The 15,387-nt window shown below is 38.7% G+C and overlaps 1 protein-coding gene across 1 annotated transcript; it reads right to left on the bottom strand.

Annotated features, from left to right (window-relative positions):
* Positions 1 to 497: 497 nt before the first annotated feature.
* LOC124270211 (N-acylglucosamine 2-epimerase-like) lies at positions 498 to 14,871 on the bottom strand. The gene is given in 11 exon segments (XM_046705248.1): positions 498 to 1,034; positions 1,825 to 1,912; positions 2,857 to 3,164; positions 4,322 to 4,403; positions 5,884 to 5,924; positions 5,927 to 6,107; positions 6,545 to 6,714; positions 7,346 to 7,421; positions 11,769 to 11,844; positions 13,472 to 13,578; positions 14,059 to 14,871. Coding segments are annotated over 10 exon segments (1,200 nt in total). The 5' UTR covers positions 13,576 to 13,578; positions 14,059 to 14,871; the 3' UTR covers positions 498 to 960.
* Positions 14,872 to 15,387: the final 516 nt, after the last annotated feature.

The following is a 15,387-nucleotide window of genomic DNA, read 5'->3' as shown; positions in this document are numbered from 1 at the left end:
GGACCGCCTCTGTGGTGTAGTGGTTAGAGAGCGGAAGGTCGCGGGTTTGATCCCCGACCGCGTCATAACAAAAGACTTTCAAATATGGTACTTCTTGGTCCCTGCCTGGCGCTCGGCATTAATGGGTACAACAAGGACTGGTCGGCTCGGAGTCAGTATAATGTGTCTGAGTGGGGTATTCGTGATTCACTGCGGCATGGTATCTCAGTGGGCTAGCACTATAAAACCAGCTTAAGTCTGGGCTAGTACAAGCAGCCGCACATACACATACACACGCATGCACGTCGTCATATGAGCGAAATATTCTCAAGTACGATGTTAAACCCAATTTCATCTCATCTCACCTCACCTCTCCCTGAGTTCAGTGTAGCATACCGTGTTAGGCGGCACAAAGAGTCTTTACCAGATGCAAGATACTGAATTCTATACACATACAAATTAGGAATGAGGACACATAATTTAGATTGTGAGTCCTGAGAGACATAAACAAGTACTGGTGTTTTTTAATGATTAGATTTATTAAACTTGTAGATTCAATGTTGCATATGATAAAAAATGGCTTCGATGTTGGTAATAAATTCACTTAAAACTTTAAGCCTCCTCATTATGTGTAATGATATGACACCAGTCAAAATCGTGGCAATCAATGAAAACATGACAGCAGGGATGCATCTGGGCTGCAGGATTGAGGGATATATGCATTTGAAAAGTCAGTGCCCCAAATTTCATGCAAGTAAGGTTGAGTTGGCACACTTTGTTGGCCAAGTGTGAGATACAAGTCACAGTATAAGATTGACGTATATCTTAAACAGAAACAATCGGTGCTAATCATCATAATATCTTGAGGTATCTATGATCAAAGTTGAATGTTCTGATTCATTTCTTCAAATGATCACATTACTGCCTTTTCCTGGAGTGCTGGAAAAGTGAGGCTAAAAATATTGTTAAAAAAGTGCAAGGCTACTTCTCAGATGTTATGATGTCCTTCAAGAGCTGTATGCACATCAGTTGACATCTGGGGACATGGAAGAAGCCTGAAAACAGACAACAATCTGCTGAGGACCAGTTGTGCTAGGCAGCAATTTGCTGTACAGAGTTGCATCTCTTAGACAGGGATTTTATCTTGAGTCGTGTATTTGAGAGTCCCTGGGACTAATACTCCTAATTTTCTGGGATCCTGGACTTCAAAATGGGGGTTCCAGACACTTAAATATTATCATTAATACCATGTTGTAATATTGTTGTAATTCAGCTACTGTTATTGTATTGTGTATCATGATCATCACATTGTTACAGTAATTAAATTACAAATGATACCATAACCCGGGCCTCGTTTCACAAAGCTCTCGTAAGCCTAAGATCTCGTAACTTTTCTCGTAGCATTCGAATCTCCTATACTGTAACATAGGAGGTACGAATGCTACGAGAAAAGTTACGACAGCTTTGTGAAACGGGGCCCCGGTTAGAAGCAGACTCAGTGATCTTGATCGAATTTTTTACAAAATATATTTAGACTTTTTCTGCGTCCCTGTGGATGCTCTAACAAAGTTGCATCCATTGTAAATTTTTATGGGTATAGGACGCTGGAATTCGCGTCCTGTAAATCCCTTCTTGTTTCTAGGTTTGTAAGCCCCATACTTATGCTTGTGATTTTCTCCAAGCTGGTAAACATTTGAGTTATAACATATGGTTTGTGCATGTCACATAATGCCTGAATACACAGAAAAGCAATCACCAGGAAAGTCATTCTCTAGCTGCTGATAGGTACCTCAGATTTCTTTATGTATAAACATGAACGCACCTTTGACACAGATGCTAACTTACCCTTCCACGGTCCTCCTTTGAAGTTCAGCTTTACCTCCCCTCGTCTGTTCAGGTAGCCAAACCAGTCTCCGTAGCCATGATCAACAAACTGTAATCAGATGAAATAAATGTAGAATTCAACAATGTTGTGATTAAAGTCAATGATCTCTGAAAAAATAATCTGGAAGTTAAAACTTGGAATGGGACTTCAAGATGCTGATTGAACAATACCAGATAAAAAAAACAACAACAGACCACGAGTACTGGATTACAATTACAACTGCAATTACAATTTCAAAACAAAATAAAATGTTACGTTGTTCAAATTTTGATTTTTAAAAAGTTGCCACTTTCTAAAATTCAGAGGTATTGTAACTTTGTACTATGACAGTTATTCAACGTAATGATCAATGATAAAAATATAAAAAATCTGCATTAAAACTGTTATGTTGGAGGAAAATATTAAGAACATCTTCGCCCTTAAAACAGCATTTTCTGACTAGTTGTGTTTGAATACTGCAAAATAAGCTCTTCAAGTTACCACAAAAAACCCTTCCTGTTCATTGATCCTGTAATTGGTCTTCAGCAACCCATACTTGTCGTAAGATGTGACTAATGGTATCCCAATTGAGGAGATTGATGCTTATGCTGTTGATCACTGGATTGTGTGGTCCAGACTCGATTATTTAAAGACCGCCACCATATAGCTGGAATATTGCTGAGTCTGGCATTAAACAACCAACCAACCAACCAAGCTGTTATCAGTCAAAAACAGGTAATCTCTGCAGAGCCCCCAAACTAATTGACAATTTAAGTATTATTCATCTATATTAACATGAATTAGAAAAAATTGTAATTCCAATTAGTGAATTTTAATTATATTTACTGTAGACAATATTTGGCATACCCACCTGAGCAGGTCTAGTTAAATTCCTGATATTGTTCAAATCGGATGCAAGCAAGGGCTCTTAGGGGCTATTCCGCAATGCAATAATAGCGCCATGTTAAGCAGCTTAGTGCTAAGATTGTTTTGTGAATGTGACCATGACTTACATGTGAGTAGCTGTACTTGAAGACTCTCTGAAACTTGTGCAGATGTTCTTCGTCCTTCGTAGCCTTGTAAGCCATGAGGAAGGCTATCATAGCCTCATTGTGAGGCCACCATAGTTTCATGTCCCACTCCAGCTGGGTGGGAGACAGGCCGTCAACATCCAGGAAGTAGAACAGTCCTCCGTACAACTCATCCCAGCCTGTCTGGAACGGGTTGACGATAAACTTGTCAATGGCTGTTTTCTGGAGAGTTGTGTCCCCTGATTTTAGTGCCCGTTGAAGGAGGAACCAACCAGCTTCAATCGCATGACCTAGATCATTGAGTGAGAGTAAATGTTGTGAAATATTATGGTCCAAAATATTTTTAGCAGAGACCATATGGTCTCTGTTTTTAGTGAGTGAGTATGGTTTTACGTGGCGTCCAGCAATATTCCAGCAACATTACGACTTTTGGCATTGGACACACTTGTTTTTTGCCATATCTTCCTGAAAAACTAAGGAAAAAAAGGGCGGGAAAATAAAGCAAAATAAAACATGAAATAATATAAATACGATTGTCCGTCAGACCAAATGTCGACACCACTAACCTACTACGATGAATTTAGTGCAGAAGGCTGTGTAAATTTTCACTTCACTTCTGTACGTGTTGACTGTAGTGCATACAGAAAAATTGTGAGGTTTTCAAACAGACAATAGGATGACATCATGTCAAGGGGAGGTAACTCTTGGGGTTAAGAGAGTAAGCATACCAATAGGGATACCTATGACTTAGGGTTCAAAATTTTTCATTTTATTTTCTGTATGTGACTGTGGGAACCACAGAATTAAGGCAACCATAATCCGGAGGACCTATTCTAGGTTTCACGCTTGGGTTAATTATGGTTTTCAAAATTTTTCGTGTGACTGTGGGAACCTAGCAATATTCCAGCAACATTACGACACGGGTCACCAGAAATGGGTTTCACACATTGTATCCATGTGGGGAATCGAACTCAGGTCATCGGGATGAAAAGCAAATGCTTTAACTACTATTCTACCCTATCGCCCCCATCGATATTCTAACCACATTACGACAACAATACTGGACCAAACATATAGTGTTGTTTCTTGTCTAATGACACTCTATATATTATACAATATCTCAGCTATATGACAGCAGTCTGAAAATAATCAAGTCTGGACCAAACATACCAGTGATTATCAAAGAATGGGAATGATGTTTGTTTGGTGTTTAACGCTGCACTCAGCAATATTCCAGCTATATGGCGGCGGTCTGTAAATAATCGAGTCTGGACCAGACAATCCAGTGATCAACAGTATGAGCATTGTGTCAACCAAGTCACTGAGCCTGACCATCAGATCCTGTTAGTCGCATCTTACGACAAGCATGGGTTCGTGAAGACCAATTCTCTGATGGACCCTGACCACTCTGTCCGTCTGTGCTGGTGAGGTGACCGCCCATATATACCTGGCACCATAAGTCGGCCATTGCTGCCTGTCAGCTCCTCTCCATCAACAGACACGTTCTCCAGGATAACGCTGCCCTCTCTCTGAAACGGCCATATGATCAAAGGGTTGATGCCCAAGTATGGCACATGTTCCATGGCTTCCATAAGGAGTTTTCCATAATATGATACCAACAGAAATATGAAAAATACAAACTTTGGGAAATGTTCACTTAGAAAAACATGAAAATGGTAATGGTTGAGGCTTATTTATTATCTATTATTGATTTATCACAAGAAAAATATCATTTGTTTTCAAATATTATTGCTTATGCCTTAATATGACTTTGTGATAATTTTCTGTTGTTTTCCAAATCTATTTGAGCTATTTCCCTTTTCCAGGATTTCTTGACCAATACAAACTCTGTGTTGACTTTGAACCGTCTCTGAAAACAACGTTCAACAAAGGTTCAAGGAAGGTTCATGTATACAGCTCACTAAGGTGCCTCAGTGCCACCCAGTCTAAGTAAAGTTAGGCTAAGTATTATTCGTTACACTGCTAAACTCAGAGTCTAACAAACCCTAGTAGAAGGTCGCGTCAGCTAACCTTTGAGCGACCTATGAGTGTCCAATCAAACGCGAGACGGCTGAACGGATTTAACCAATCAGACAACAACTACTTGTTAGGGTTCGGCCGGACTTTACAAAACGGTTTTTGGATTTTTTCTTCTCTTCCCTGGTCGCTGACACTGATCTATCAACGAACGAAAATCCGCATAAAACACAGATATTTGGCCTGCAGTATGTACGCATAGGGGTTTCTAATGACATGGTTACTATTAGCTAGCTTATATTTCCGCAAGATGACCTCCTTGCATATTGACAAGAATGGTATTTTCAGTGACTGTCTACTCATTCCCTGTGTATCACTTGGAAGCGATCGTGCGGAAAATAGCATTCGGAATTGTTCGAATTTTTTAGGTAAAGGTTCAAACCGTATGTGCGAATGTTAACTTGCGCAATTTGGTAAGCTGTGTTCAGATTGGTCAGTCCAAAAAGTTAGCTGACCCGACCTTCTACTACTGTATGTTAGACTCAGTACAGCAGTGTAACGAATAATACTGAGCCTAAGTTTACTTAGACTGATGTGCCACGTGGTGTGCCAGGAACCTACAGTCTTGGGTTGGAAGCCTCATTCACCCTCATGTTTCTAGTCTTGTCAACACTGTACTTCTGTTTGTGGGTTTCACCAAAAATGTAAACATCCATGATATTGTTTGTTTGTTTGTTTACTCAGCAACATTCCAGTTATATGATGGAAGTCTGTAAATAATGAAGTCTTGACCAGACAATCCAGTGATCAACACAATTGGGATGTTAGTCAGAACTCTAACCACAGAAACAAGGTCTGAAGATGAAGTGTAATTATAAAATATATATAAATATACGTATGTAAATATATCAGAAAATGCTGAGTGGGCTACTCACTTAAAGGTAAATTCATACGTTACACGTCGTCAGTTTGTTGGGCATGTCAGTCTTGCATCAATTATCCATTAAAATTTACAACCTTTGTAAATTTCACCTGAATGTGTTTGTTGACCTCCCCGAGACACCAGGTGGCGCGTCCCTGTAGGTGGCTGCAAGGGTTGGGTCCATCGTCTCCATCTGGTCAATGAGGCATAACAGCATCATGGGATTGGCGAGACTGGCGTATGGTTTGTTGCCAGGCAACTGGGTCTTCCCAAGCTGTGAGTCATCCTTCTGCACCCAGAACAAGATTTTGTCCATCATTGCCAATGCTTCCTCCTGCAATACAAGTGTGAGTCAGAATTTTTAAGATCACATGTTTTTGTAAAAACTGCATGTCAGTAAGTTAAAAAAGACATATGAAATATATTTAAGATGTGAAGTTTTCTAAAATATGATGAATGATATGATATCTCTGTATGCTGTGCATGTCAAAATGCTTTCTCCTTGCTTACCAATCCCCACACACTGTCAAACCTGCATCCTTGCCATCAAGTCCCCATACCATCCTTCATCCTTGTGACACACACACATCCATGCCACACAGCCCCTCTGACACTTGGACTGGCTAGGGAGATTGTTAATCAGAAATAATATTGATACAAAATCGTAACTAAAAGCTAAATATGAAATAATATTTGTGCATAAACCATAGTGATAAAATAAAGTTTTAATTTACTCAGACAGGTCAGGTTGCCTCAGTTTTCAACACTCACCCTATACACAGCCTCCCCAGTAGCTCGGGCCAGTTCAGACATTGCCATCAGATAGAAGCACTCGGAGAAGATAGTCCGCTGTATTTTGATTGGCTGACCACCCCTGGTCATACTGAGGCAACACTTCATGGTGTCAGGGTTCTTCACATGTTGCTGCAAGAAGTCTGCCCCTGGAAGGAGACGATGTGAAGAAATTGGACATTTAGTTCCAGGAATGCATGCATAATTGGATTATCACCCAATGACTTAAGATTTTACAGAGATTTAAATAATCATTATATCTGTGCAGCCAGAGACTATATTTGACCATATATGGTCTCTGGCACAACATGACCATGTGTCCACTGGTCAGGGGGAACCCTATCTATTTTAACTGACTTTTAGTTAGTTGGATTTTACTCTGCATCCAGCAATATTTTATTAATATCATGACACAAGAAAGGGGCTTTACACCCCATGTTAAAATGGAATCGAACCTGAGCCTTTGGCATGACGAGCAAACACTTTAACCCACCACCCATCCTCGACTAGCTGTTAAACCTCTGATGTAGACATGGAATGTATCATGTGGAATCTTAAGAATATTCAGTCGGAAATTGTTAACTGAAATGTGATAGAATAAATAAAGTTCACTTATCTAAAAACTATGCATCTACAGAAAAGAAGACATAATCCAAACAGGAAGTGGCAACAATGCTTACCATTATTTCCGAGGAGACTTGGGGGTCGGCTCAACTATGAGATCAGCGTATCTATGGTAATATATGGTAATGTACCTGAAGGTCACTGGGTAATATGTACCTTTTATTGCAGCTTGCAAAATCTGTGGTTTCCTATACTTCTCCATTTCGTTGTAGAGCCGAGCATACATCCATACCTGCACATGCATTAACCCACTGTACCACATGATTTTACTGCTTTTAGCACTACTGTAGACTTTCGGTCAATTCAGCTAAACTTTTATTAGTGAATGTATGTTAGGTTGGTGTTATTTGGGAGGATATATATACATTATGGGGATGATTTGGGGGATATAAATTACACATTATGGGAATTGATACCAATCAGGTAATTACCAGTTTAAAAATAAGTACATTTTCAGGTTGATACGAGGGTCACCTAAACATTGATACAAATGCAGCTGTTTTAATGTTTATTTTTCTACACATTATCTGTCAACCTCGAGCAAATTGGTTTTGCTATGTTCCAGCCTAACAATCCCCATTTTGTTTGACTTTTTATCTTGGTACTCCCAAAAAGCAAAATCTGTCACATAAACCCTAGGGGTACAAATACATAAATCACTAACTGGCATCGTTATAAATGAAACCCCGGCCATTAAAACTACTCATTTCGACCTTTAATTGACTTAAATCGACCTTTTGACAACAGTGCAATCATTCTCACCATAAATGAAAACGTAAAACTTTCAACCAATCAGAGCGGGCGCTCTGTGACGCCATATGAGGAATAGCTTTGAGAGCCGATGCAGAATTCATCTACATTTTAGGGGTAAATTATCGTGTTTACAGGCTTGTATAAACCTGAAATCGTGACAATTGTTGTGGAAAATGAAAGCTATATGTTCTCACAATCTACTGTCATTTAATTTTGTCTCCTGCTTTGCCTAGTTTCCGAAGTTACAACTTGTTTTCATAGACGATTCTGTCAAAATCGATTGGTGTCGTTAGGCCCTATTTGTATAATGACTGATCCAAATTGATCCCATTTCTGTGTTGTTTTACCTCGATATTTAATCATGTCATGTAAAAATCTGTTTGTATTCTCAAAACAGTGTCGGCCCATAAGTTTTCACATGCAATACAGCAATTAATACTCCCTCGTTGTAACCCGTGTTAGGTGGTATAAACCTACACATGTTATTTGTCATCATTCACTTGATGGTCAGTTAATGAATTTATAACAGGTATAATTAGTGGTAACACACTTAGATTACCCGACAAAGGTTCCCATTTGGCATTTCTTGTGTCTGAGTAAATATTCAACATTATAAACATCGATCAAAGGATTAACCGATAACACGCTGATTGATTAATTACTTTTATCTTACACAGCCGGAATTGTCAAAAGGTAGTGTTTATGTATGTAGATTTACTAATCTATACTGAATACACTCTGTCGTGGTCGGTGTTCATGTAAAACAACGCCCTTCTTTCAAAGGATTAACCGGCAATACATTGATTGATTGCCCATTATTGGCTAACTAAATTACTGTTTTAAAGAAAGGCGGACATTATGCAATTAGTTGCCAGGTGTGCTATCTTGGGTGACCAATGAGACTATACACCAATACCTGAAAAGATTTATCACTTTTTCGTATATTAAACTGTTAAAAGACACATCATTTGGAACAGTTTTGTGGATATTGATGGATACATTCCTCGAACAAGGTAATGGCCTGATATTGTTCCTATAACTTTAATCTGTTTTAATTTTAATATTTGCATTTTGTTTTTATTCATTTGTCGTAGCATTCAACAGAATCATTGTTTTCACCGTGAAGTGTAATGAGACAGACAACATGCACTAGGGTGTGTGTGTGCGAATTATGATTCACATTGGCAAACTATAAAATGTCTAGATATTACAGTTCTGTTATAAATTCACTATAAGTATCAGCAGATCGCCTGCTTTTATTTAGTTTCAAAATGCATACAAGTGTGATAATAAACTAATTAGGATTATAAGACCAAATATAAAGACGCACATTGACTAGTATCTACATACTGGTGAGTGGACATTAACCATGGAATGTAGCAAGAAATTTATCGCAGTAGTATTGTGACTTCGACCCCACCTCGCCTCGCGGGAAGAAATCGTTATGTTATAAGTTGTGTCATGCAAAATCCGTTTGGTTATGATTCCAATACATATTTAACAACGAGTAGAAAGTAGTCTTGATTTTCTAACTTGATGAAAACAAACTATAATCTCATTAATTCTAACAGATTTTTTATTTTTTAAAATGGCGGCGCTTCTGTCGGGAACATCCGCCAGTCTGAGGATAAATGGTATTTAGGTTTGTTTTCACCGAAGTTATAAAAATCAAAACTACTTTCTACTGGTAGTAAAATATGTATTTTATTGATGGCCAATAGGATTTTGCATGACATAGTGTATATCATAACAATTTCTCTCGTGGCAGCGAGGTGGGTGTCAATATAATACTACTTACAATATTATTGTTACTCGACCACAACCTCACTTCCGAGGAAGAAATCGCTATGTTACAAGTTGTGTCATAGAAAATCTTTATGGTCATCAATCATATGCATATTTTACTACAACTAGTAAGTAGTTTTGATTCTTTAACTTCCGTGGAAGCGATCTGAACACAAGTAAGATATCGCTTCAGGCTTCCACAACGCCAGCCTTCGCGACTCACAAACATAACCCATTTAGCACCTAACTGCGGGTCCTGTGGAAATCTGTGCATGGGGACACCATCGCCTCGACCCTAGGAGCAATTGACGACAAAGCAACGATTCGGCATGTCGCCGTTGATGTCGAGAAATCATCAAAATGATGAGCGCATACACATTTTCTATACAACTAACTGAAAATCGCTCCTCATATGACGCCACTGTCAGTGCTCTGGCTAGACAGAGTTACGTGAACTCCGTCTGTGGTTTCGCTTGGCGGGCTTTCAGAGGAAGCAGGCTTAATTTTGGCCACTTTTAATCGCCGGATATTAATTAACCACAAGTTTTAAAGAATAAATTTGGTGTTCCGTGTCAGATAAGACTAACCACAAATCTTTCATATGTAATGGTTAAAAGAGTAAATCAAAACAAAGTTTAGTGGTTCTTTCCAATACTATACCAGTGTTAAAAAACACAGCCAGACATCAGGACTGATAACTTCAAAATGTTACCAGCCCAAAATGGATTTAACCAGACCAGACTCCAAGATATGGTGAATTTACTCAGATTTTACCAGACCATCGGGCTGGCTAATTGTAAATTTAGACCGTCCGTCAGAAATCTAGCCCGTCTCGGGTGGTCGGATGGGCCTTATTTCATACAGACTATAATGAACATATCTTATATGCTATTATCTGAGGGCATGCCATTATCCAAGAGGTACCAAATGACAGATCGTTTTTCATGTTCTCCAACTTTTTCAGAAATATTATACCCCAATGTGTTGGGATGACTAATACCTCGCTAACCACATCACCCACATATGTGAAATTTTGGAAATTGCTTTGCTAATGATTTCTTTAAAATAAAATGGGAGCTAAAATTTCAAACATTGGACATCGAGAATATTGTTAGGCCGAGTACTTTTTGACCGACCCTATACAGTATATGCCACAGTATGCCAGTGACAGTATTTCAGTCATATCACTGCAATATTGTCAGCTTAATACCAGAAAAAGGCAAATAGTGATACAGATTATAGGCATTTATCATACCCAAATATGGGCATACCTCTCACAGACACAAGAGTGTACAGTCTGGGAAATCTGGGATATTTATATAGCAGTTATCATCAGCCCTTTCCATGGCTAAAGACTGAATGACATCAGCAACCCTGATTTTGCAACATTGTGACTTACTAAAGATTCATGAAGCCTCACACCCGTGAAGATCTGGGGTAGAATAGGTCAGCAACCCATGATAGCCTCAGGTGACTAAGGGATCGGTGGTCAGTTTCGCTGACTTGGTTGACACATGTCATCCGAGAATCTCATGCTGTTGATCACTGGATTGTCTGGTCCAAGTTCGATTATTTACATCCATGTGGCCTAATTTACTCATGAAGCCTCAAGTAAAGTGGAATTTATGCTGAGTATCTAAAATACCACTGTGCCATCCATGCCCCCTAATTTACATAAAATCAGTGTACCCCTATAACATATTAGGAGTATACCAGTGAGCTGGAAGAAATTATGGATTTTGTCCTTTCAGAATGATTGCTGTAGGTCTTTGCAAAAGGCTTGGTAATTATACTTTGAAAATATCCACTTGGAACAGACAATTCAGTTTCAAGATTCAGTTTCAAGCAGGGAAGTTATATACTAGTCATTGTCATTTGATCAGAGATAACAAAGCAAAAAACATTTAGAAAACATTTAAATCTCATATAATCAATTTGTACTGGATGACATCATCTCACATTTGTTTCAACTATGAAGCAATATGACAAGTCATGGCTTGTTGTGTTACACAATATTACTGAACAAAACACCTAGCATTACCTGTCTGCACTCCAGCCAGGTATATTTAGTTTCATCAAACACACGGCCATCCGGACCGAGACAGATGAAGAAGCCTCTGAAGTAAGAACAAAGCTTCAATTCATGGTCACTCAGAATATCATCACAGATTTACATTACCCTCAAAATCGTCCACATCATCACTCTCAACACCATGCACAACATCATCTACAGCATGACTCTCAACACCATGTACAACATCATCTACATCATCACTCTCAATAACATGCACAACACCATCTACAGCATGACTCGCAACACCATGTACATCATCCTGACATCATCACTCTCAACACCATGTACAACATCATCCACATCATCACTCTCAACACCATGTACAACATCATCCACATCATCACTCTCAACACCATGTACAACATCATCTACATCATCACTCTCAACACCATGTACAACATCATCCACATTATCACTCTAAACATCATGTACAACATCATCTACAGCATGACTCTCAACACCATGTACAACATCATCCACATCATCACTCTCAACACCATGTACAACATCATCCACATCATCACTCTCAACACCATGTACAACATCATCCACATCATCACTCTCAACACCATGTACAACATCATCCACATTATCACTCTAAACATCATGTACAACATCATCTACAGCATGACTCTCAACACCATGTACAACATCATCCACATCATCACTCTCAACACCATGTACAACATCATCCACATCATCACTCTCAACATCATGTACAACATCATCCACATCATCACTCTCAACACCATGTACAACATCATCCACATTATCACTCTAAACATCATGTACAACATCATCTACAGCATGACTCTCAACACCATGTACAACATCATCCACATCATCACTCTCAACAACATGTACAACATCATCCACATTATCACTCTAAACATCATGTACAACATCATCTCCAGCATGACTCTCAACACCATGTACAACATCATCCACATCATCACTCTCAACAACATGTACAACATCATCCACATTATCACTCTAAATATCATGTACAACATCATCTACAGCATGACTCTCAACATCATGTACAACATCATCCACATTATCACTCTAAACATCATGTACAACATCATCTACAGCATGACTCTCAACACCATGTACAACATCATCCACATTATCACTCTAAACATCATGTACAACATCATCTACAGCATGACTCTAAACATCATGTACAACATCATCTACATCATCACTCTCAACATCATGTACAACATCATCCACATCATCACTCTCAACACCATGTACAACATCATCCACATTATCACTCTAAACAACATGTACAACATCATCTACAGCATGACTCTCAACACCATGTACAACATCATCCACATCATCACTCTCAACACCATGTACAACATCATCTACAAAACATCACTCTCTACAGCATGACCAACATCATGTACAACATCATCTACATCATGACTCTCAACACCATGTACAACATCATCCACATCATCACTCTCAACACCATGTACAACATCATCCACATTATCACTCTAAACATCATGTACAACATCATCTACAGCATGACTCTCAACATCATGTACAACATCATCCACATCATCACTCTCAACAACATGTACAACATCATCTACAACATGACTCTCAACACCATGTACAACATCATCTACATCATTCCTGATGCAAATACTAACCCAAATTCATCATCGTGAGAGTTTTCCAGCCAGAATTTAACTGTACGATCCAAGTCCTTCTCAATATCATCCAGAAATGATGGCAGTTTTTCTTTAATTGACATGGTCTGAAAAGATGCATTTCATCAATCAATATTGTATCACCTTCAAGACAATACCTGTAAGCGACATTTACGAGCAGTAGTGTCACTGAACATAGAACAGAGTCAACATCTAAATTCTTTAAACTCATATGGAGCATAGAACAATCCCTTATTTTCGTTGAGGCAATCTAGACATTTCTTTGAAATCCTGGATAAATTTTAAATAACCAGTTGGTTTCATTCAAAGTCTATTTACATAACATGTACCACATCCAAAAGAGCTGCAGATTTGTTGGATGAGGAGTACACCTATGAAGACAGGAAAATAGGAATCATTCAGTCATCTAAATATCTCACTTAATTACAGTCATCACATTTATTTCTGTAACACATACTCTATGATTAACCTGAAACAGTGCATCCCATGAAATCTAAAAACTTGGTGACATGTTTTATTCTTTCATAGTTTTGCAACATTATTTACCAGAATCAGATTATATTTACTGCGGACTTGTATTCCACTGTCTACTGAAGTGCAAGTATTCCAGCTATTGCCCTGTGGCTTTCCAGGTCAGAACACATCTCCGGCAACCTATGTTGGTCATAAGAGATTATTTATCAGTGGAAGGTCAGACTCAAAGTGAATCACTTGGTTGATTGCATGTCCTCATACACAGACAGCGTGGATCAGTGCTCACAATATCAACAACCGGATCACCTGATCAAGTTAGGCCGCCATCATGCAGTTTATATATAAAACGTTCCTCAGTGGCGTTCAACAACAAAATAAACAAAATAAACAAGCAACCAAACATTTGAGCACACTACACAAATAATTTTTAGGATATGTCATCCATTAAATTGTAACTTGACACTGACACATCCCTGACATTATATGATGATGATTAAAATGCAACATGCACACACACTTTACTCTGAAATAATGACAAGAAACACAGAATACCATCTTGCAACCGTATTATCCTTCAAATGAATTAAATCAATGCTCATCGCTGCTGATGACTGGATTGTCTGCTCCAGACTCGAATATTTACAGAACTCCGCCATAATATTGCTGTGTGTGGCATTAAACAACAAAACAAACATCAAATGAATTAAACAAAAATTAAACTGAGTGATATACAGGGAGAAGCAGGTCATAGACGTTTACTGCTTTAGTGAGTGAGCAAGTGAGTATGGTTTATGCTGTTTTTAGCAACATTCCACCAACACCAGAAACGGCTTTCACACATTGAACCCATGTCGGGGAATTGAATCGGGGGCTTCACTGTGACGAGCAAATGCTTTAATCAGCAGGTTACCCCACCTATCTTCCTGTACTGGACTGAGTTAAGTTTTACGCTGTACTCAGCTATATTCCAGCTATATGGCAGCAGTCTGTAAATAATCGAGTATGGGACAGACAATCCAGTGATCAACAGCATGAGCAATTGAGACACAATGACATGTGTCAACCTAGCCAGTAGGGGTGGGAGATAACGGTTAACCAGTATATTGCAATTAAAAAATCGCAATACGATATACTGCGGTACATTTTTCATGAACCGGTTGACCTGATATGATCAGCAATTTCCGTGACCGTGATCGGTAATTTGCGTGATGTAGTAAAAAATACTAATAACATTTGTATTTCCTTTATATTCTGATACATTAATAGTTTTGAGAATGTTTATTTGTTAATCACATATGTGTCCTGACAGTAGCCAGTGGCATTGTTTCAAAAAGAAAGGAAGACAGTAATTTCATTACTTTAGTTAACCCATTCAACACCACAGGCCAGAAAATCGACCAAGACACCTTAGGCCAGTAAAC

Source organism: Haliotis rubra, unplaced genomic scaffold, assembly GCF_003918875.1.
Source record: "Haliotis rubra isolate DU_JTF1 unplaced genomic scaffold, ASM391887v1 Scf15, whole genome shotgun sequence".
NCBI classification, from domain to species: domain Eukaryota; kingdom Metazoa; phylum Mollusca; class Gastropoda; order Lepetellida; family Haliotidae; genus Haliotis; species Haliotis rubra.
This window is presented reverse-complemented; position numbering and strand designations above follow the sequence as displayed.